We start from the raw sequence: 22,648 nt of genomic DNA on the forward strand, positions 1-22,648 counted from the left end.
AATGCCCCCTGCAGTGAGGGAGGGAGTGGGACAGGGTCTATGGCAAGCACTGCCCAGCTGGGGCAGGGTGGGGCAGGCGTTGGATGGAGCCACAGCTCATCCAGCGGACACAGGGGCTCCCACAGCTGTGCCACCCCAGGAGGGCATGGGGGGGGTGCCCCTGGGTCTGTGCTGAGTGGGGCAGGCAGGCTGCAACGCGGGCTGGAGCCAGGAATGCACCAGGCTCTTCTCAGCGGGGCCTGGGCTTGGGGCCAGCAGTGACAGCACTAGGAGGGAGGCTATGGAGGGGCTGCAGCCACCCCAAATTTCACTGTAGCCCCCCCAGTGCCCCACTTCCCAGCACCACTTCTGCCTACCTTGAGCCCAGCCTCTGCAGAGAAGAGCCCCACCCCACACAGATCTGGGGGCACACGCGCCCTCCCCCTGCACCCACTAGACAAGCCATGGTTCTGTCCTGTGCCTCATCCCATCCCGGCTGCAGTGGTGTACCGACAGGGGAACTAGAGGGGAGGCATGGCCCCTGGGCACAGGGCTGCAGGAGGTACCGACAGGCCACAAAACCGGAAGCAGTGGCAGTGGCATGGGAAGCAGTTCCGATTTTGCCCCCCCGCCTCCAATTTGCTGAGATTGGATGCTGCTGGCGGTGTCTGCGGGCAGTCGCCAATCACTGCTCGAGGCGCCTCCCCTGCTCTCGACCCTGCCACTGGAATCTGCAGGGGGTGACCAGGCGGGGGGCATGTAAGCATTGGCCCCTCAGTACCCGAGACCCTCGTTACGCCACTGCAAGGTTGGGCAGTGTCTGCCCTGCCCTACTCCCTCCCTTCCTCACCACGGGGAGCATTGATCTTCCCCGCCATGCCCCTTCCCTCCCCTTCCACCACAACAGACTTACCAGTTGCACGCAGCTCTTCAGTTGCTCTCTGCCTGTGTGCTGTGCTGCAGCTGTGCACATGCATGGGCGTTTATCAGCCGCTTTAGGCCGATTTCCGATGCAGCCAATTTTCTTTATATCAGTGCCCATGAACAACGCGTGCCCCTGTCAGCTGGGGGAGGCACAGCAGTGGCAGGAGCATGGCGGCGGTAAGCAGAGAGCTCCTGCAGATGCTGCCAGTGCTGTCGGCGGTGGGGGGGGGGAAGGCGAGCACTGACCAGGGATTGGCGACCATGCGCAGATGCCACTGGTAGCAGTGACCAGCAGCAATCACTGACCACCCACAGACGCTGCTGGCAGTGTCAGCAGCAGGGAGACTGTGCCGACTGTGTTGCCAGTGCCTTTTCGTAGGGGGTGCACCACAAATCTCACGGAGTGCACATGCACCCATGTGTAGCCCCTATGCGTCACTCATATCAGTGCTAATCTGGTATCTGACCCGTGAATCGGTGCACCTCTAGTGTTTGTTCATTCTTGCGTGTAAGGATTGCCTGGCCTGTCCAGTGTAGGGGCACATAGCAGGGGATGGCACACATGACACTGGTGAACGTGGAGGTAAGTGAACCTCAGATGTTACAGTCAATGTAACAGTGATGATGTAGTAAGGGGGTACAGCTGGCATCTGGGTCCATTACAAGGCCTCGTGCCTCCATGAGATGGGAATTGATAGGCTTTTGCTAGAGAGATGTTGTTTAAGGTTGGAGGGATTTGTTCCCCCATGGCTGCTTCAAGATGGTTGTCCTTTTTTCAGGAGGAGTTGGAGGTCACTGGTGTTCAGACTGGGTACTGTAGGTAACAACCAAAGGGATTCTGTTGCCCTCTTCTGGGGGTGGGTATTGTAGCAGGTTGCAGCAATGTCTGAATCTGCATTTGTTGATCTGAGTGGCTATAGTTTTGGGGGTTGTACAGGCAGTCCTCAGACTTACGACACAATTGGTTCCTGAACACCGCATCTTAAGTCGAAACATTGTAAGTTGGAACCAATTTTCTCATAAGAAACAATGTTATAAATGGGGGATTGGTTCCTGAACCAAGACCTGATACCCTATTTTCACTAAAAATACCCCAGAATTTTGCACTCGATCAATTATAGATGAGTAATATAGCTACATTAATGTATTTATATTGTAAATAGCAATCATTGATTTGGAAGGACTTCTTTGAGATGACTTTGCTGGACTTTTTGAAAGGCTCTTTGTTGGATTTTTTGAAGGGTTCTTGGCTGCAGCTTTCTCTGGAGTCTTGTCTGCTTTGTTAAAGAAAGCGTCCAAAGAAGTTTGGACAGAGGTTCTCCAGTGAGATGAGCAACACAGCGAACTTGTTCGCTGGCATGGCGTATATCGGATCAAGTGTTGTAAAGTCGAAACTGACATCATAAAGTTGAAACAGGGTGTCAATTTATAAATGTTGTAACTTGAAACATAAGTCGATGACTGCCTGTATTGTAATTGTAGGAATCCCTGTGGTATTTCACTATATATTTAATCAAAGTGTGTTCTGACATTTTTCTAAGGCCTGGTCTAAGCAATGTTTTTATTTTTTTTGTTTTGTTTTTTTAAGTACCTGAATAACTGTCAGTTAGGGGAGTCTTTTTACTTAAATATGGGCATTGATAGACGTGAACCCCCCCCCAAAAAAAACCAAAACACCCCAAAACAAAAAACCAAAACACTTTACTGGAAGAAGCAGGGTGTTAGTTCAGCCTGGCTCTGCAGCATTTGTATACATCAAGTGCTTCAGCGGGGCTTTTCTGCACTTTTATCTAATAACTCAGATTGAATCAGCTATACAGATGTTGGGTGAGCTGGGTCCAGCTAACATGATGTCTCTTCTGGGCATGCACTGAGCTCAGTGCAGAGGCACACTGAGCTTAAAGTAAAGCACTGTTGTAGGTTTTTTTTTGGGGGGGGGGGGGGGGGGGGTTCTATGTCTGTAAGCAGCCTATCTGACTAGTGCAGCTCTGAGTGTGGTAGTATACATGGTATAAAAATGACATTCCTGTGTAGTTTTGAGGGTGTTGGTCATACCTATATAGTTTGTGCCTTCCATAGATTGTAAGGGGCTGGAAGGGACCTCAGAAGATCATTGGGTCCAGCCCCCCCACTCTAGGGAGGAAGACAACTGACTCCAGTGAGCTGACTGTCCAGTCTCGTCTTGAAGATTTCCAGGGTATGTGATTGCACCACCTCTGGAGGGAGCTTATTCCAGTCTGGACACCCTGACTGTGAAGTTTTTCCTAATGTTGAGCCTGAAACAGTCTTCCAGAAGTTTGTGGTCATTATTCCTGGTTAGAGAGTGATACCTGGACAACTGCATCCACTCTAGGACTATTTAAGAGTACTTTTATATCACTTTTATAAATCACTTTTAAGAGTGATTAAAGCTTAATTACTTATATGCAGGTAGTAACACAGTTATCTTCTTCAGAATAAATAAAGTCCATCTGGCTGTAGACCAGTTCTGCCCGAGTACAGTAGGAACAAGGCAGGGGGAAAACAGCCTTGATACAGTCACAGTAGTACAAACTACCCTGTCTACACTAGGATTTTATTATGCCTTTTATTTTTATTTTTTTCCTAGAAGAGCCAAGGTCTGTGCAGTCCACCACAGGAAGAACAAATAAGTTTTTTCTTTTGTTCCCAGATAAGCTGCTTTTGAAAGTTGTCTGAAGCAGCTCCCGGAGCAGTGGCATGCAGTGGAGGGAGGTGCCCGCCCCCGCCCCGCCCCTCGCCCTGGCTAGGCAGCACTTGCCCCAGCCCTTGTCCTAGCCCCAATCTCTCCTTCGCTGCGAGGGCATTGATCTGTGGCCCCACGCCCCTTCCAGACTTACCAGCTGGATGCAGCTGTATTGAGCATCATAAAGTTGAAACCTGCATCGGAACCTCAAAACATGGTGTTCGTTTATAAAGGTTGTAAGTGCCGTTCGTCGTAAGTCAAGGACTGCATGTATTTCAAATAAAGGTTCCCAGCAGTATTTGGCATCTGTCAACTAAAATTTAAGTATGAATAGCATAGGGAATGTATTGGGGGGGGGGGGGGGTTGTTTGTTTGTTTTTTAAACAAAAAGGCTGATTTAAATTTGTCACAAACAAGGTGACCCATAATTTGAAATGCAATATTGAACAGGTTATTAGATTACAAGTTTTTCTGTTGGATCTTTTTAAAAGTGAACTTTTGGGCTGTATTAGTCCTAAGATTTTGTATTGTAACGAAACCCAAGTTAGTCCTTGGCTGAGCTGCCTCCAGATGTGGAAGTGGAAAGCAGAGGTCACTAATGCTCCAAGTTTTGTATATATAAGCATGCAGTGGTGGAGTGCTGGTGCACTGTGTTGGGAGGTGTTTACAGGCCCAAGAGTGGGTAAGGATTTCATGGGCATCTTCTGGAGGAGCACCCTATTACCTCTAAGCTGAAAATACAAAACTTAAATTTTTTTTCAACCCAATATTGCTGCTGTTTAGGCATGTGATATCCCTGTTCCCCCTACCCCTGTCCCAAACCATATTTTTTATGGATAAAGCCCCTAGGTACAAGAGCAGTTAAACTAGTTGTACATGTGATTATCCCAGTATAAAATGTACCCATGTGAGGCCTGCTATTCCTTTAATAGTAAAACTTCTGAGTTGACATGATTTAGGGTTCAGTTCCTCTGGATCCCACTAGAAAAGTACACTGTAGCAGCTGTGGAGACAAATAGAGTTAAGGAGGAAATTTCAGGTGCAAAACATTGTACCCACAAAGCTGAAAAACCAGCACACCTGAGACTTTGAAGGATGACTTGTTCTCAGGCTGGTACCCAGTCAGAGATGGACTGCTGTCCATTTTATATTTCTTCAAGAGTAGAAACACAATTGTTGCTAAGGAACAGTAATCAGATTAGGCTTTTCTGAGTACTGGTGTATAATCTTGTTTCAGATTAGTCTGTAGCTATTAAAATGATGCAACCTAGGATTACCTCTTCATTATTTAATTTGTGAGGAGAGATTTCTCCCAAAATACAATTTGTAGAACTAATTCAGTAACTTGATCTAGTTAAAACATTTGTTTTGTGATTTTTTGGTAAACAATTTAAAGTTTTCCAATAAATGGTAACACAAATTAGACAAATGATTTAAACATCGGCATTCATATTAGCTTTTCCTTGGTGCTTTTTTGTAGGGGTGCACCAATAAAGACTTCTTTGGCTGATACCGATGGCCAGTTATTAACCAGCCATATCGGCCGATATCAATCCAATAGCCAATATGCAGCGCAGCAGCTTGGAGAGCAGCATCTGGCTGGCAAGTCTGTTGGGGGGGGGGAAAGAGATGTTAGGGGGCAAATCAAGGCCCCCACAGTCAGCGAGGGAGTGGGACTGGGGCAGGGGCAGGTGCTGCCCAGCCAGGGTGGTGAATGTGACTCCGGGAGCAAGGTAGAGCCACAGGTGGATTGTCTGGGAGGGTGGGGGAGGGAGGGGTGACTCCCTGCTGCTGTGCACACCCCTGGGGGAGGGAAGCATGTGCCCTCCGGATTTGTGCACAGGGCGAGGGCTGGTTGCAGGCTCAGGGCCAGGGGCTGTGCCAGCCTCTTCCTGGTGGGGACTGGGCCAGGGCTGGACTCAGAGCAGGCAGGGGTGGGGTAGGCAGCAGCAGTGTTGGGAAGGGTGGCTATGGGGTATGCTATGGCCACCAAAAAAATTCGCCATAGCCACCACTCTCAGCACTGCCCCAACCCACCCTGCCCCCGTTTGCTCAGAGCCCAGCCCCACCTCTGGGAATAGGTCAGCACAGCCCCTGGCCCCAAGCCTTGCAATAGGCAGCCCACCCTCATCCTGTGCATAAATCCGAGAGACATGTGCACCCCTCTTCCCTGCCACCCACAGCTCCGTCCCACTTCCAGGATCGCATTCACTGCCCTGGCTGGGCAGCACCAGCCCCACTCCCTCCCTCATTGTGGGGACCTCTATCTGCCCCCTTCCCTCCTCCACAGACTCAGCAGCCAGATGCTGCTCTGCAAGTTATGGGGCTGCATTCCTGGCTGCCTGCATGCCACGACTGCGTGCATGCATGTGGTATTTATCGGTGACATTATTGCCAAAAAATGCTGATTGCTGGTGTCAAATTTTCCTTTTATTAGTGCCAATCCAATATGGACCATTATATCGGTGCATCTCTACTTTTTGATATAGTAACAAAATAATACCTATAATTAAACAACAGATTACAGGGTATCAACTGGTTTTACCTACAATCACTGTCACTGAAAGTGGCTACAGGGGGCAAGATTTTTTTCTCTTTCTATTTCATCTTGTATATTTAATAGATTGCAGATTTAGTTCCCATTTCTATGAAACACTTATTTAAAAAAAAATTAACTAACTAACTTCAAGGGAGTATCAACTTGGAAATAGAGTTAATTTCACATTGCAGTCCTAATTCTAGGATGAATAAAAGCATTTTACAATAAAAATGGACCTTTTGGAAATAATGGATAGTTATAAAAGCCATTTGATGTAATTTTAAAAAATGAACGTTGATTGTGCCAAGAGAAAAGTGGAAGGCGTTGCTGAGCACTCGAAGCTCAAGTGCCTAAACTAAGGTGGAATATGTTCCTTGTGCTGATTCCTGTAGTCTTAGTTATATAATGCTCTCTCAGAATGGCAATGTAAAGGAAAAACTGCTTACCTTAAACAGAGCATCCTGTAGAACCCGGTACTATGTTTCCTGGTTTCAAAGTATTTATGCAACTTTTCCTTTCTGTGAAAGCAATATTTAATAAAAACAAGTACACCCCCCTTAGAGCAGAGGTACCCAACCTGTGGCACATGTTCCCACTTCTTCCCATTTTCTGTATGCAGTTTCTGTACAGTTTCTCAAACTTTACTGCTCAGTGGGTATGTCTGCACTTGCAATTATTGCACCCCCCCGCAGCAGCCTGGGCTACCCACTTCTTTTTTTCCCCACCCCAGTCCCAGTGCTGCTCAGCTCCCACCTCCCCTTAGCACTGAACAGGAGCTAGAGTGTGGGCTAGGAGATCCCAGCTCATCACTGCCCTCCCTCCAGTTAAGTGCAGAGCAGCCCCATGATGCAGAGTACTGCGCTTGCCAAAAGCTGGCCCTGGAGACTAGAGCAGGATCCAAGGCCACCAGGTAGGTGGATGCCTCCATACCTTTTTTTGATGACTAATTGATCCAGCAAGTTCATCCTGGACTCCTCTGCTGCCTGCAAGCAAAGCAAGGGGAGAGATCAGGGTGTTGTTGTTGCTCAAGCATGAGGCATTGCTCCAAGCCAGCTGTTCTGCTCCCACCTCCCCCTGAAACTAGGCAGGAACCAAGCAGCATTGGGACTGGAGAGAGGCATGGGTCCATTGTGGTCCCCTGCTGCCTGGGCTGACCAGGACCAATTTGGTCCTGGTTGGCATCTACACATGTGCTTCTTAAACCATAGTTTAAAGTACCATTTTCTAGTACCTTTATCTGTGAGTAGTAGCAAATGGGACTTTAAATTTAATTTGCTGCACACATGTAGATGGTGACACTTTACTGCGCATTAGATTAGTCTAATGCACAGTAAAGCGTCTTGTGTAGATGCACCCAGCTGGGATAAAAGGCCTGCTCCAATGTAGATTTATGTAGTAGTATAAGGGTGACTTCTACTGCTATAGCTAGATAGGACACCTTTACAACAGTGAAAATTCATCACCCTAGGGGATCCTAGGCTGTAATATAACTGTTGTATAGACACAACAGCCAATGCTTCTAAAAAACATTTAGTTAGTACATGGTATAGAAATGGTTTAATCCCACAAACTCCTCATCAGTACTTGGTAAGTGATACTGCCTAACCTAAAAACAAAAAGCACAGTGTAGATAAGGCCTGCAGTGCTGAAATGGAGGACATCTGTGAAGGTTACATTGCAAGGAAGATGAGAAAACAATTTGCATCCAACAATTCGCATCATCTCAGGTTAATGTTTTGCACACTGCCTTACCTCAAAGTGAAGAAAGCAGCAGCGAATTTGGGGTTATCCAGCACACTGGGGCCAACCTTTTTGGTAGGCATGCCACAAATTAGCCCTGCACCCATGTGCTTGATCTGCTCTGCTTCCTAACCTGTGCTCCTTACCTGATCTCCCTGTTCAGTCGTCTGCTTCCTGCCCTATCTGCAACTGTGCTGCCTGTCCCCTCCTTGGTCACTTGTCTGAGCCACACATTGCCCAACCTTTCAGGAAATTGTTGCAGCCAGTCTGAAGCCCCTGGGGTAAATGGTCAGTTGACTGAACAGATAAGGTAGGTCTCTCCCAACTGTACAGTTGATCCAACAAAAGATCATGCCAAAAAACTGGCTTCTCTCATTTGTTTGGACCATCGCTGTAACAACAGCACTCCAGCCCTACTAAGTGCCCAGTTAGTAATTTTTAGACAGTTAAAACTAGTTTCCTTTGGGCCAAGGCAGTAAACACTTCTGAGGACTCTTCAAGCAAATGACAACTTCCAGTCCTCAACTATTTTGGCTACTAGGTAGTTTAAACAATATTACAAAAGTTTCTACTGGAAAAGGTGTTGTTTTAATCTTTCCACATATTAATCTTTCTTTCTCTTTCTTTTTTCACCCTCAAACTGAAATCCCTCTTGGATAGATTAAGACTGGAAAATCTCAGCCTGGAAGGATTTTATTTTTTTGAGGGGTAGGGGGAGGTTACTTTTTAACTGTCTAAATAATGCATCTAAAGTTACTGATTCTTATTTTAAAGCAACAATTGCTGCTGATGATCTTTTTTAGGGGCCCTGTCCTTTATCCACATATTCATACCAAAATCCCATTGCCATCTGGCTGCAGCTCTATTTCGGTGCTGCTAATTTTGCTGCTACTATACAATACTGTAGTCTCATTTTATTTTGGAAATGAGTTGGTCAGAAAGTTATATGCATCCAAACAACTCAATATCTTGATAGCTATAATCCTACAGGCTTTGATGTACAAATTATGCTGTTGATGCACACATGCATTTGGTTTCCTGTGCAAGTAATAGCCAAATGAGTCATAATCTAAAAAAGGTTGTTTTTCACTCTATCCAAGCAGTTTTGACAAAGACATTCTTACAAAGATCCAAGGAGAAAGAAATACTAAATGCAAGGTGTAGACAGCTTTTACTGACACCAAAGTCAGTCAGATTGTGAGACATAAAGATTATTTTCAGTATTCAGCATTTATATTAGTTTTGTGATTTTTTTTTTTAAGATGATAAATCATTTTTGTGACATGATCACTACAGCCACTTTTAAAAATACTGTATGTTGGCCTTTCTAAGAGAACTCTAACAAATTTTTATGGAGTCAAGCTTGGGAAAACACCACTGTCAGTGCTGTCATCCCAAAAGTAGGCTGCATTAGTACCATATTGCCTTGACCTATAGACCTGAAAAGATTCATATATTTAATATGTTAGAGGAAAAGTGGATTTAGGACCTTTTTAGCATTTATGTAGTGGTAACACCATAGGGAAGGTATTGATGTTTGGTAAAAGAAAGGCTCTTTTTAAGCATTAATTTTATACAGGAATTAAATGGAACCCAAGTCAATGGCCACAAACGTCCATGCTGAAAAATAAACAAACACATACTTTACCTGCAAGTTCTGCACTTAAATTTCAGGTATACTTCTCCCTGGTGTTAGCCTGAATGAGAATGTGAACAGATTTAAATGAATATTCTAACTATATTACCATTGGCTCCTTAGTTGTTTGCTTCACAGGTGTTTGTTTCTGAATCTCTAGTGCTAAAGTGAAGTGGGATAATAAGAATCTAAAATTAGAGCAGCTCTGTATTAGCAGGCCACTAATTTAATCATGTTTCTTTGTGTAAAACCTATTAACACACGGAGTCATTGCACACAACTACCACCTGCAAGTGCAATGATGAAATCCTTCTATCTGCCTATGCATGAGTAGAGGTGCTTAGAGAATGCATGTCCAAGTAATGGTGTATAAAGATTATGCTTACCTGACAGACAGCTTCTCTAAGACAGTAGAACAGACAGGATTTGTCCATAAGAACAGGCCACTAGCAGAAACTCTGCAAGTTGCCTGCACGCTGGTTAAGTTATCAGTATGTAGTTTGCAGACTTTTGGGGGAGAAAAGTTGCACACTTCAGTACATTCCAGGATGAGACTCTACTCCATTAATCTTCTTTAATGGGTTTGACAAATGGCTATCCATGGATATCCCGTTTAGAACACCATAAGCTTCTGACAACCTCTCCGAATATAAGCCTTCAGTGAAGTGTCTGCCATAGTACTATGTGACCATTTTAATTGCTCCAGGGATTGTACGTCAAAGTACAAGTACTGAGAACTGTAGGAGGAGGGCAGAGTCCCATCTGCATGTGTGTGGGTGGATTAAAAGACTCTTTTGGACAGGATTTTCTAAAGATGTGATGCTTTTGTCAATAGAGCTTCAGGCAAAGATATCCAGACCCCAAATAATATTTCTGAAGGTCTCTCAAAACTGCTCTTCTCTTCCCCTTCTCCCCGCCCCTGCTTCTTTAAAATTATTTCCCAAACACCTTCATGGATTCATACATTCCTGGGTTAAGAGGCATTCTCATTCACCTCCGCAAAGCCTGAAATTTATTGTTCTATCCTCTCTTGTTGCATTTCAAGCATAAATATGAATACCCTCATTCCTATGGAACAGGCACTTAAAAACCCTCTTCAACACTGTTCTGACATTCTGATGTTTCAGTTTGAAGGCTGGCTTTTAATACCAAACACATTTTTGCAATGCAGATTGTTCTGGATACAGCTTCCTGGCCTAGCAGTGTGCTCTTTCCTCGTTATGCAACTTTGCTTATGAGAAAAATAGCTTAAAGTATTTTCAGGGACAAGTGAAGCTATGATAGGTAGATGAGTATTACGTAGCATCATGCATTTGTGGACCCGTGTTTCTTATTTTGGTAAAAGCTGATTTATGAGTTAAATTCATAGTGTGCTGTTCATAAATTGCTAAAATACATGACTCATAGTTCTATAGTAAGATCAGCTTCTGCAGTGAATTCAGGAATTTGGCTCCCAAGGGCTGACTGGAAAGGCTCAATCTATGAACAGGCACCCTCCTGTAGAGGGAAGGCTCACTGCACCTGTTCGTTCAGTATCTGTGTTGAGGTTTTTTGTTTTGTTTTTTTTTTAATTGAGTAAAAGCAGTAGTAGTTCTTTAGGAAGGATGTAGTTTTGAACATCAGTGCCTCTGTCCTTTTACTTTGGGAATTGTTGTTACAAATCTAAATAATAATATCCTACTCTGTCCAGAAAAGCTGAACCATAGGTCACAAATCTAGATCTGCTTGAGCTGGTTCTAGGCCCTACAGAGTGGTTGTCCCTATCAAAGAATTCAGGTTTCTTACTGTTTCTGATCAAGGGTACCACTAGGTGAGACTAGTTAACTAGTTTTGGTGTTGCAGTGGAAAAAAGGCAAATGCACTGTTCATCAGTACCCTTCAGTTTTTTCATTTAACAGTGTTTTCCCCATTTCTCCCCTCAGATTAATATTTCAAAGTATGGAATAAATGCAAATAGTATAGAATCTAACACCTGCTGTTGTCTTACTAAAAAGGGTATCTTGGGTTTAAAACTCTTTGATTGAATGACTAAACTAGTTCAGAAAACTTCCAGCAAACTTAATTTGCTTCACTAGTAAATCTAGTGAAACTTAGGCTGACACACACCTGGCTACGCTCAGTTAATAATATTATATTTCATTGTCTTGTTCTAGTGGAGGCGAGAATGATGAAGATTTTGACCAGGACTGGAAGCCTCCAGAAAATGACCTCATCCAGAAGTTAATAGAACAAATTGAATATTACTTTTCAGATGAGAACCTTGAGAAAGATGCCTTCCTCTTAAAACACGTGAGAAGAAATAAGATGGGCTATGTCAGTGTTAAGCTACTTACTTCTTTCAAAAAGGTAGGTTGGGTTTTGTTGTTTGTTTGTTTTTTAATACCTCTTTCTATTCAGTTCAGAGAAGGGTTGGAAAAACTTTCTAGTTAATTAGCTTAATGAAAAAGACAAGTATTTTTCTGGGTGATCTCTCTTATTGGATCAGCTGCATGATGGGGATAGACAAGCTCTAGAAAGCAATACATTTTTGAGCTATAGAAGTTTTGACACTCTGCTTATGCCTGTGTTAAGGGTTGATGCTGTTTAATAGTCAGCCTTCAGTTAAAGCTTTCCTTGCATATAGTCTCTTCATGACTCATCTAAAAAAAATCATGTGGGTTCATGTAGGTCTAGGGCAGGGGTGGGCAATAATTTGGGCCTGCAGGTCACATAGTGGGTTTTGGTGAGCTGTCACAGGCCAGGTCAGCACATCCCTCCCTTTCCTTCCACACACAACAGCTCAGCAAAACTCCTTGAGCAGCCCCATCCCATCCGCTTGCCCACACAGATCCCGGCTGGTCTCCATGGAGGCCCTGGGATTGTGAGGTGGTGAGAGCGTGAGGCTGGAACCCGATGCAGAGCCACAATCTGCTCCCCACACATCCCTGCCCACAGAACCAGCACCTGTTGCAGGAGCGTGTGGGCAGCAGATCATGGCTCTGCTCTATGCTTAGTGTCACAGCGCGGGGTCCTACAGGATGGCCGTGATCTTCCTAAGGCCCCCTTACTGTGCCAAGTTGGCCCTATAGGCACCCTCATTCTGGCCCGCCACGTCTTTGATGGAATTATATGGGAGGCTGCCTTTACACCCTCTTGGACACTGTTTGCTGTACACTCTGACTCCATGGGCTCCCGGACCCCTGGTGGGTCCCGTTCTGCAATGGGTGCTTCAGGACACCCTAAGTTATGGGCTATGTGCGTCTCCAACCACCCCTTTACTACGCCCCAAGCCTCTCAGATGGAACGGACGTTGTTCAGTCTGGGCCTTGTTCTACTTTGACCCCCTTGTCCTCTCTGGCGCTCTGCGGCCCTTGTCTCGCTCCGCGCCCTCTCTGGCGCTCGGGGTCGGTGCACCCCCAATGGTGTACCCTCTCTGGGCCTTCTCGCTGCCCCCTCTCTGGGGCTGGGGTCTCCACGCCGCCGTGGGTCCCCTATGAGGCCTCCTCCAACCCCTAATAGCCTCACCCAAGCCACCGGTCTTACACAGTAAACAAAACACAAGCTCCTCGGCTATAACATAAACTCAAGCTGCCCAGCTATAACAACATCATTCAAGCCACCCCAGGGGTGCTCTATCCCTCACCAGTATCAAGAGCTGCTCGTGCAGTCAGGCCTCTCCCCTTTGTTTGCTCAGGCAGAGCTCCTTCCCCCTTGGCTGCCAGCAGGGAACTGCCATCCTGGCCTCAGCCCTGAGCCCTCAGTTTATATGTGAGCCAGGCCCTGCCCCATCCGGTCAGCTGACCTCTGGCAGGTGTGGGCCACTAGCTCCCTCTGGCTGCCCTGGCAACCAGCAGCTGGGGCTCCCCACTCGCTGCTAGGGCTCTTCCCCAGCAGTTCCACTCTAAGGAGCAAGGCATCTAAGTGCTCTGTGATACTTAGCCAGGATGGAGCTGTGGGTGGGTGGGGAGCAGCATCCGAGAGCAAGGCAGGCAAGCAGGACGGTGACAGCACGTGGCCTGGGGCAGAGTCGTCATCTGCTCCCCGCATGCCTCTGCAACAGGCGCCAGTTCTGTGGGCAGGGGTGTGTGGGGCACAGATTGGAGTTCTGCCCCAGGCACCAGCCCCACACTGTCATCACCCCATAATTCCAGGGTCTCTGTGGAGACCAGTTGAGACCCGCAGGCAGGGCATCTGACTGGATGGACAGGATGGGGCCATGGGGGGGCAGGGAGCTGCGTTGGGGCCAAGTCTGGGATCTTGGGGCAGTGGCAGGGCCAGGCCTGGGGAAGAGCCAGGATCTACTCCCCACACGCCCCTGCCTGCAGAATCCGCACCTGTTTCAGGACTGTGCAGCAGGGTGGGTTTGATTTAAATGGAATCAATTTTAAATCACTAGTCAGGAAGCCTTGATTTAATCATTGTTTTCTACTAAAAGTGCATTCTTTGATATCTTTTATTCATTTAACTTCTTGAAACTTTGCACTTTTAGAGAAAGGTAAGGGCTTGACTCTGTACACAAACTTACAGAGACAAGAGGGCTGATGGGTGGGTAATCCGGTCTGTTATCTCTCATCTCCTATACTGCTGCTTACAAGGATGTTATCTCTGGAGACTACAAACTCTCCTTATGCCTGAAGAAGGGTGTTTGTGCCCAAAAACTTACAGTGAACAATTTTTCCAAATATTTAGTTGGTCTAATACAGGGGTAGGCAACGTTTTTTGGCCGGAGTGCCGAAAAACACCGCAATGCCTACCTCGGAAGGTGCCGGAGTGCCAGCATGGCAGAAAAACAAAACGAGACAAAGGGGTACATGGCAGGATGCCCTGCTTGTGCCCCGTGCCCCCCACCCAAAGCCCCTGCCCCACAGCCCAGGCTCTGTGGCTGCCAGCAGCTACCCCAGCTCTGGGTAGCTACTGGAGCCTGGGCAGCTCCCAGCAGGGCTTGCAGCATCCCAGCTGCCTGCTGCGAACAAGCTGGGACCAGCTTGGGATCCTGGCTGGCAGCAGCTCCCCAGATCCAGGGTGAGCTGCAGCTGGGAGGCTCCAAACAGCTGTTCCGGGCTCCGGCATCAGCTCTGCACTGGCACGTGCAGGCGCACCTCGGAGCAGGCGGTGGGGGAGGGGCCTGAGGCAATGCAGCTCTGGGCAGCTGCAGCAAGCAGTGGGCAGAGTGCAAACAGCTGTGCTGGGCTGCACAGCTCTGGCATTAGCTCCATGCTGGTGGCGACTGCACGGGCACCTCAGGGTGGGCTGTGCTGCCCCACCGTCCACCCTGAGGTGCACATGCAGTTGCCGCCAGCACAGAGCTGATGCCGGAGCTATGCAGCCTGGCGCAGCTGTTTGCACCCTGCCCACAGCTTGCTGCAGCTGCCCAGAGCCTGGGCTGGCCACAAACAGCTGCACCGGGCTCATCACCTCTCTCCTGGGAGCGGGGGAGAGACCAGGGCTGCACTGCCTCAGGCCCCTCCCCCACCGCCCGCTCTAAGGCATGGGTACACGTGCCGGTGTGGAGCTGATGCTGGAGCCCGGCACAGTTGTTTGGAGCCTCCTGGCTGCAGCTGGTCCCGGCTCTGGGGAGTGGCTGCCAGCCGGGATCCCAGGCTGCTCCCAGCAGGCAGCTGGGATGCTGCAAGCCCTGCTGGGATCATCCCAGGCTCCGTCATGGTCAGCAGCTACCCAGAGCCAGGGCTGGCCACGGCATGCCAAGCAAAATGACCTCGCGTGCCACGCTCGGCACGCATGCCAGGGGCTGCCGACCCCTGGTCTAATAAAAGATATCACATCTACCCAAAGAACCTTGTCTGCCTATGATCTCTGGAGACTCAAATCTATAGTTTGCGAACTGAAACTAAGCATCACAGAGATGTTTAATGGGATCTTGTAGGCTGAGCACCGAGGCCCATTGGGTAGAGTGGCTTTCTTTAATCTTTACTAATCTATAAAGGAACCTTCGGGAGCCCCATATGATTGGGCCTCTAATATAGTTCGTGGCCTGTTGTGACTTATTTATAAAACTTCTGAAAAGGTTACATGAATATATTGCCTCAAATAGTATACAATTGGAAGTTATCATCTCTATTCCATGATGAGATCTTTGAGCTTTAATGTATCTTTGTTGTTGTTTTTTTAATCTTATATAATCTTGACAAAAAAAATACAATTAAATAAAAAAAAATCTGATTTGAATAAAAACAATTTGTTTTTAATCATTGATTTTTTTTTTTTTTTTTTAATCCACCCTGCTGTGCAGGCAGCAAATCACAGCTCTGCCTGGGCCCACACTGTCACCCAAATCCCCATCCCATCCACTCAGCCATGCACCCTGCCTGCACAGGTCCCACCCATGGCAGTGGGTGTGGAGCGGATGGGCCAGGGTGCCTGGGTAGCAGGGCTGGGTCCCATGGAGGTGGCAGCCAAAAGGAGCTACCACTGCTAGGAAGCGAGTCCAGCTGCCATGCCAGCCCAGCTCTGTTGTACGCCCAGGGGCAGCAGGACTGGCTGCACACGCCATGGCCCGGGCTACTCCCTGCACCTGGGCTGAGCTGGGAGAGACCGAAGGACCCTTGTGGTGGTGTACAAATTCATATGGGGAGACCAACATGAAGTAGGCGATGATCTGTTCACCAGGGCACCCCCTGGAACGACAAGGAACAATGGCCATAAGCTACTAGAGACGAGGTTTAGGCTGGACATTAGGAAAAAGTTCTTCATGGTCAGGGTTGCCAGGATCTGGAATGGGCTCCCAAGGGAGGTGGTGCTCGCCCCATCCTTGGGGGTCTTCAAGAAGAGACTGGACAGGCACCTGGCTGGGATCACTTGACCCCAGGGTTGGTGATCTCTTCTTGCCTGCCAGGGGGTCAGACTAGATGGCCCACTGAGGTCCCTTCCAACTCTATGAATCTATGACCCACCACAAACTGGACAAAATCCCTCGGCAGACTGAATCCGGCCCACAAGCCATATTTTGCCCATTCCTGGTCTAGGAAATCAACATCTAGAAAAAACATTTTGAAATGCAGAAGAGTGAACTGGGTATGGCAGGAGCAGGTATGTGAAGCCTGGATGCAGCCTCTGGCTCTGTCACAGTCCTGAGTGATTCTGGGCAAGTCATTTCCCTCCTTTGTGCCTTAAAGTCCATGCATGAAATGGACTTGACCTCCTTTGCAAAAGTATTTTCAGATTTAAAGAGTGAAGCAAGGGCAATATATTCATGAGATCCTATCAGAATTTGAAATGGGCCTTTTTCAGTAGGAACTCCTAGTTGTTTGAAGAATGTGATTTATAAAGGACGTGAGCTATTCTGACCCCTGATTAGGAACTGCTCACCTGTTCCAGAATGATCTAAGAACTTGCCTAGTCTGGGAGTTAGTGCCCTCAGAGTCCAGAGCCAGAGGGAAAAGACTGTCCGCGCACGCCGTGAGCAGGATGCTCAGCCCCAGAAATGGAACACAAGCCTCCAGGGCTGCTGGCTTCCTCATTGCTCCGGCCCCAGCGGTCTCGGCTGCCCCAAAATTGAAAAGGCGGGGGGAAAAAAAGGCATTTTGGCTGTACCAAGTTCCACTTCCTCAGAGATGTTCGGTGTACACTGATTCAAGCACAGGCCTAAAATCTGGGGCTCGTTGTGGTAGAATCATGACAAATTTAGTCAGGAGCATATCTGCAGCGGGTGGGATGTTGACACATCTAGAGAGGAGAATTTAACGAGGTTTATAGCTGCTTATTGATGCTCATTATTACATAGGACATTTCCACTAACCAGGAAGGATACTACAGGAAATGATTGTAAATCTGAGTCAGGTTGTCCTGTAACTGTAGAACTAGAATTCTGGTGACTTATCAGCTGCATTCAGCTTGCCTTTACCTTTTTTTAAAGGTAAAACACCTTACCCGTGACTGGAGAACCACAGCTCATGCCTTGAAGTATTCCAGTATACTGGAGCTGAATGAAGACAATAAAAAAGTGAGAAGAAATACCCCAGTTCCAGTGTTTCCCAGTGAGAACCTTCCTACCAGGATGCTGCTTGTGTATGATATGCACTTGATTTCTGAGCTACCAGCTCTGAACAAAGAGCAAGAAAATGGCTGCATGCAAGAAAAGATCATGGAGCATCTTCTCAAGGCCTTTGTAATATTTGGTGTCATCTCATCTGTTCGTATTCTCAAGCCTGGGAGGGATCTGCCACCTGACATTAAACGATTCAGCAGTCGATACACCCAAGTTGGAACACAGGAATGTGCAATAGTAGAATTTGAAGAAGTTGATGCTGCAATAAAAGCTCATGAGTCCATGTCCATTGAAAAGAATGAAGAAGCTGGCATGAAGGTTGTCTTGATAGGAATGAAGCCACCAAAGAAAAAAGTTTTAAAAGATAAAAACCGTGATGATGATCCCAGCAAGGGTCTTAATAAAATTAAATCCCTGAATAAGAGAGTTGAGGAACTTCAGTATGTTGGTGATGAATCTTCAGCAAACAGTTCTTCAGATCCAGAGAGTAACCCTGCATCTCCATTGTCTGGACGCAAGAGTGATGCTATGAGCAAGTTGAGCCCCCCCATGTATCAAAACAACCATCTCAGCCCTAATGTGTCACCTCGGTCAAGCCCCTGGAACAGCCCATCCTTACTGCGCAAAGTGTCCAGGAAGTCTCCACTGGCTGAAGAGGGCAAACTCAACCCTACCACTAGTCCTGAAATCCCAAGGAAGTGTGCAGATTATTCTTCAGATAGCAGTATCACCCCTTCTAGTAGCCCCTGGGTACAAAGGAGAAGACTAGCTCAAACTGCAACACAGGAAAAAAGTCCAGTAGGTAGCCCTATGCTAGCCCGGAAAATACAAAATGCAGGTGGGCTACCTGTGGGAGTGCTGAGGTTACCCAAAGGTCCTGATGGTACCAAGGGATTCCATAATGGATGTGAAAGGAATAAACCTAAGAAGAATGAGTAAACTTAGAGTGTATATACATTTATTTTATTTTTTTTAAACCAGTTTCCCAAATCCATTTTTGTTCAAGTCTGGTGAAGACTGTCACTTGAATGACTGAATTAAGTCAGTATTTAATTTTTAAAGGGTTTGTATTCATGTATAGACTTATCATTTGTATTTTTGTATTTGCACTTAATCTGCATTATTTTTATACTTTTGTTTTTTAGTTTCAAATGCCTGAACATTGGAACATATTACTTTTTTATGCCAGGTACTTAAAATGATTAATGTAACTGCATTAATTGATAAAGATATGCTTCTGCACACACAGCAATGTGTAAATATGATATAGAGTATTTAGCCATTGTATTTTCCTAAGATATGGTACTTTATCATTCTGTTCATTTAAGACCTGTTGGAGGATTGAAGACTTCCTGTTTTTCTATATTGAAGGGAACTCTAAAAGTATGTTTTGTTATGTCAGACATTTTGCTACTTGCCAAACCTTCCAAGACCTGGTTATACGTTTTGGTTCCAATATATAATATTTTCTGTGATGTGAATAAAATGCTAAGCATTAAAATGTTTTCATGGGTTTAACTCCAATGTCAAGTAATCAAATGGGAAGGTTCTAAACAGTTTTTGCATAGTCTTTTCTTTTAGTATGAAATAGTCCTCTTTCTGGAACTTATCAGTATCTGTCTAACCCTGAAGGCTTAGGTCATGCATTACTTGTTCTCCCTGTCTTTTGGAATCGGTTGTGGTTTATTTTAAATGGCAAAACTGATTCTGCATTTCAAAAACTGTCAGGCAGCTTTTTGTTGAAAAATATGTATGGCAGTAAATGTGATTTTTTTTTTTTTTTTTGAGGGTGGGGGAGAGGGGGAAGCTAAGGAGAGGGATCAGACCGCAATCATGTCTGACTTGACAGTAGTGCAGGAGGAGCCCAGGATTAGTTGATTGTTGGCTGGCTCCCAGAACCCACTAGGGCCAATTCAGGCTCCACTGCAGTTCCTGGAACCAGCCAACAACCTGGTGGTTGGTTGGACCGTGATACAGTTCCTGCCAGCTGACAGTCAGCTGACTGTTGGTTGGCAGGGACCACGCTGAGGCCAACTGGAGACCTCAATGCAGTCCATCCTGTCTCATCTTCATTTTAAGGCACAGCAGAAATCAGCCACTCAACTATTACACTTTGTGTGCATGTCTGTAATTTTTGTGGCTGGCTTTGTGTTTTGTTGCACCATTTAACACCCTGAATGTGTGGCCAGGTTGTGCTTTGATTCAGTTAACTGGTTAATTGCATCTTATGTGTAATGTCTGCCAGAGGCCTAACACCAGTAGAATAAAGTAACATTTCTTGAGTTGCACTTGTTTTAGAGCAACTCAACAAGAGGAAAATCACTCCAGCTGTCCTTGTGATGTTTTGTACTTAAGTGGTGTTTTGGGGTTTTTTGGTAACTCAATTTGTATGGTACAATAAGAGATGCTTTGATTTTTTTTTTTGGATTTTTTTTTTTAAGAAAAAGCCTGTCAAATGCTTCACTAATCTAGACAAAAAAAGCCAAGCTGCATCTTATGCACCTAGGTACCTGTGCTGCATGATTCTCTCAAATTTGAGTAACATCTTTTAAAATGTGACATTACTCACCCCCCCACTTCTTTCCTCCTCTTCCCCCCTCCTCTTTCCTTGACAGGAGTAGCAAATCGGACAGGAAATAGAAAATCTTTTCTGAACACTGTTGCTATGACTTCTAGGCTCCACAGGGCATTATAATCATAGTGGAGCTCAGCACATGCATTAATTACACAGGGAGGGTACCAAGCTCTCTCTTGCTTGAATGATGGGTTGGAAAGTAACAGTATTTAAATACATAATCTGTCACTGTCAGAGGACAGATAGCTATGCTACAATGGAGGAAGCCTAGTGTAGGCTTCCTCCATTGGCACCAATTGGCACCAATAATCTTCTAAAGAGGATTATGGAAGGGGATTTTTTTTAAATCCTAAAGCCCTATTGATTTAAAAAGAAACTAAAAACGGAAGGAAAAAGTGCAAAGTAAATCAAACAATGAAGAGATGAGCAAGCACCACTATACTTCTAGAAATAGATTAGTGATTTGCCAATAATGCAATTGCCTGTGTTTTTACAGGGGTTCAGACATAACATGTTAAAACAAATGTATTGAAATTTCAATTATTCTGTTACTTTAAACGACTATTGCAGGATGGTGACACTTAAAGTACTACTAGATGGCTTCACTCTAAGTACTACTAGATTTTAGTGTTCAGGAAGCAACAATCTTAACAATATCAAGAGTGTCTATCACTAAAACAGTTTTATACTATGTTTCCAGTTACATGAGTGATGTTAGCCTCAGTATTGCCCCCTAATGTAGTAGTATTTAGAATCAGCAGCAGGTGTCCAGCTACTAGTGTAATCTCACTAATTAATATTAGAACTGCATCTGTTTTAATAAAACAGCCCAAAGGTATGAGGAAAATGGATGATGTATTAATGCAAATAATGCATTAATTTTCTCGCATCCCAAACAGGTCTTTAAAGATGATTAGATACCTTTCAAGTGTATTGCAACTCAAATAACTTAAATTAATGCAACTACAACCAAAGCAGTGGGCCTTGAAAATGAATGAAGGAAAGGGGATTAGGTTTTACAGGAAAAGAAACTACAGGTGGTGTCTTCTTTTAAATACCTTGGAATATATCTTAGCAAAAATCTGAGCTGGAATAAAGACCTTGAAAATGGAAATGTTAGAGTAAAACAAGCTTTGAGTGGAGTTTAATCTTTCTACAATATGGTGGGCTGATGAGTGTTTCTGGAAGCACTGTGGGGCTGTAAATCCATTTTGTTGTACAGAGCAGAACTCTGGGGTGCCGACCCTATTGTCTACCTGACAACTGAAAATATTTCTAATTACTTTTTAATTGAGGTGCACCAGTACATCTGTCCATATCGTATTGGCACCAATAAAAGGAAAATTGACATTGTCACCAATTGTCTTTTTTTTGGCTGATGTGGCCAGTAATGTCACTGATAAAGGCCACGTGCATGTGTGGCCAGGAGTACAGCCTGGCAACTTGGGACCGTAGTGTCTGGCCAGTAAGTCTGTGTAGCGGGGGAAAGGGGGCAGATCAAGGCCCCCACAGTGAGGGAGGGAGTGGGGCTGGGGCAGGTGCAGGTGCTGCCCAGCTGGAACTGAGCCTGGGGAGAGGGGTAGGGTGGCTCCAGGCACTGTGTGCACCCCTGAGGAGGGACAGAGGGCATGTTCCCCCTGGATTTTTGCACGGGGCAAGGGCGGGCTGCTGCTGAGGGCTCAGGGCCAGGGGCTGCACCAAGCTCTTCCCAGCAGCTGCGCTTGGGGCAGGTGGCAGCAGCACTGGGAGAGGGGCTGTGGGGGTGGGGGGGCTACAGTCACCCTGAAATTCACCATAGGTTCCTCCCCCCCCAGCGCCACTGCCCCCCAGCCTCACCCCCATGCACAGATCCAGGGGGCACATGCCATACACCCCCCACCTCCCCACACCCCCCAGCTGAGCTGCCTGCTCCTGTCCCGTGCCCTGCCCTGCCCCCAGCTAGGCAGCAGCAGCCCCAGCCACAGTCCCACTCACTCACTGCAGGGCCTCCATCTGCACCCCCTGCCACGCCCCTTACCTCCCCCACACCCCTTCCCTCCAACAGGGTTACTGGCCGGATGCTGCTCTCCAAGCTGCCGGGCAGCATATCGGCAATCAGATCGGTATTGGCCAATATGGCTGCTCAATAACTGGCCATCAGTATCATCCCAAAAAATCTTTATTGGTGCACCCCACTTTTTAAGGCAGCTTTTATCTACCTAATTCTACAACAGGGGGGCTCATGCACTCTGAAATCAGACTGATAAATATGAGCACTTTATCCCAAGTAAGAACCCTAAATTACTGGATGAAAGATAGGTCTTTTACACCTACCAGATACCCCAAGCAGTGCATTTAAGAAGCCTCTGCCAAATAAATCCTGGTTTAGATGGCTAAAGAAAATCTATTCTCTCCTTCAGATAAATGGCCTGAGCAATGTACTGAGTAACTGACTCAATATTTCCATTGTATTTAAAACATGACATAAATTTAAGGATTAAGGATGCCAGTATGCAAACAGACATGCTGGCAGTGAGACTGTCTCAAACTTCCCCTTTTTTAAAGATTAATAAAACATTCCTTTGGCC

At 46.2% G+C, this 22,648-nt stretch overlaps 1 protein-coding gene across 1 annotated transcript; it reads left to right on the forward strand.

Moving 5' to 3' along the window:
• The first annotated feature begins 11,199 nt into the window (after nt 1-11,199).
• Nucleotides 11,200-21,906, forward strand: LARP6 (La ribonucleoprotein domain family member 6). The gene is made up of 2 exons (XM_025199461.1): nt 11,200-11,868; nt 17,375-21,906. Exons 1-2 carry the CDS (start codon nt 11,827-11,829, stop codon nt 18,443-18,445), a joined length of 1,113 nt encoding a protein of 370 aa, XP_025055246.1. The 5' UTR covers nt 11,200-11,826; the 3' UTR covers nt 18,446-21,906.
• Nucleotides 21,907-22,648: the final 742 nt, after the last annotated feature.

This window comes from Alligator sinensis, unplaced genomic scaffold (assembly GCF_000455745.1).
Source record: "Alligator sinensis unplaced genomic scaffold, ASM45574v1 scaffold458_1, whole genome shotgun sequence".
NCBI classification, from domain to species: Eukaryota; Metazoa; Chordata; order Crocodylia; family Alligatoridae; genus Alligator; species Alligator sinensis.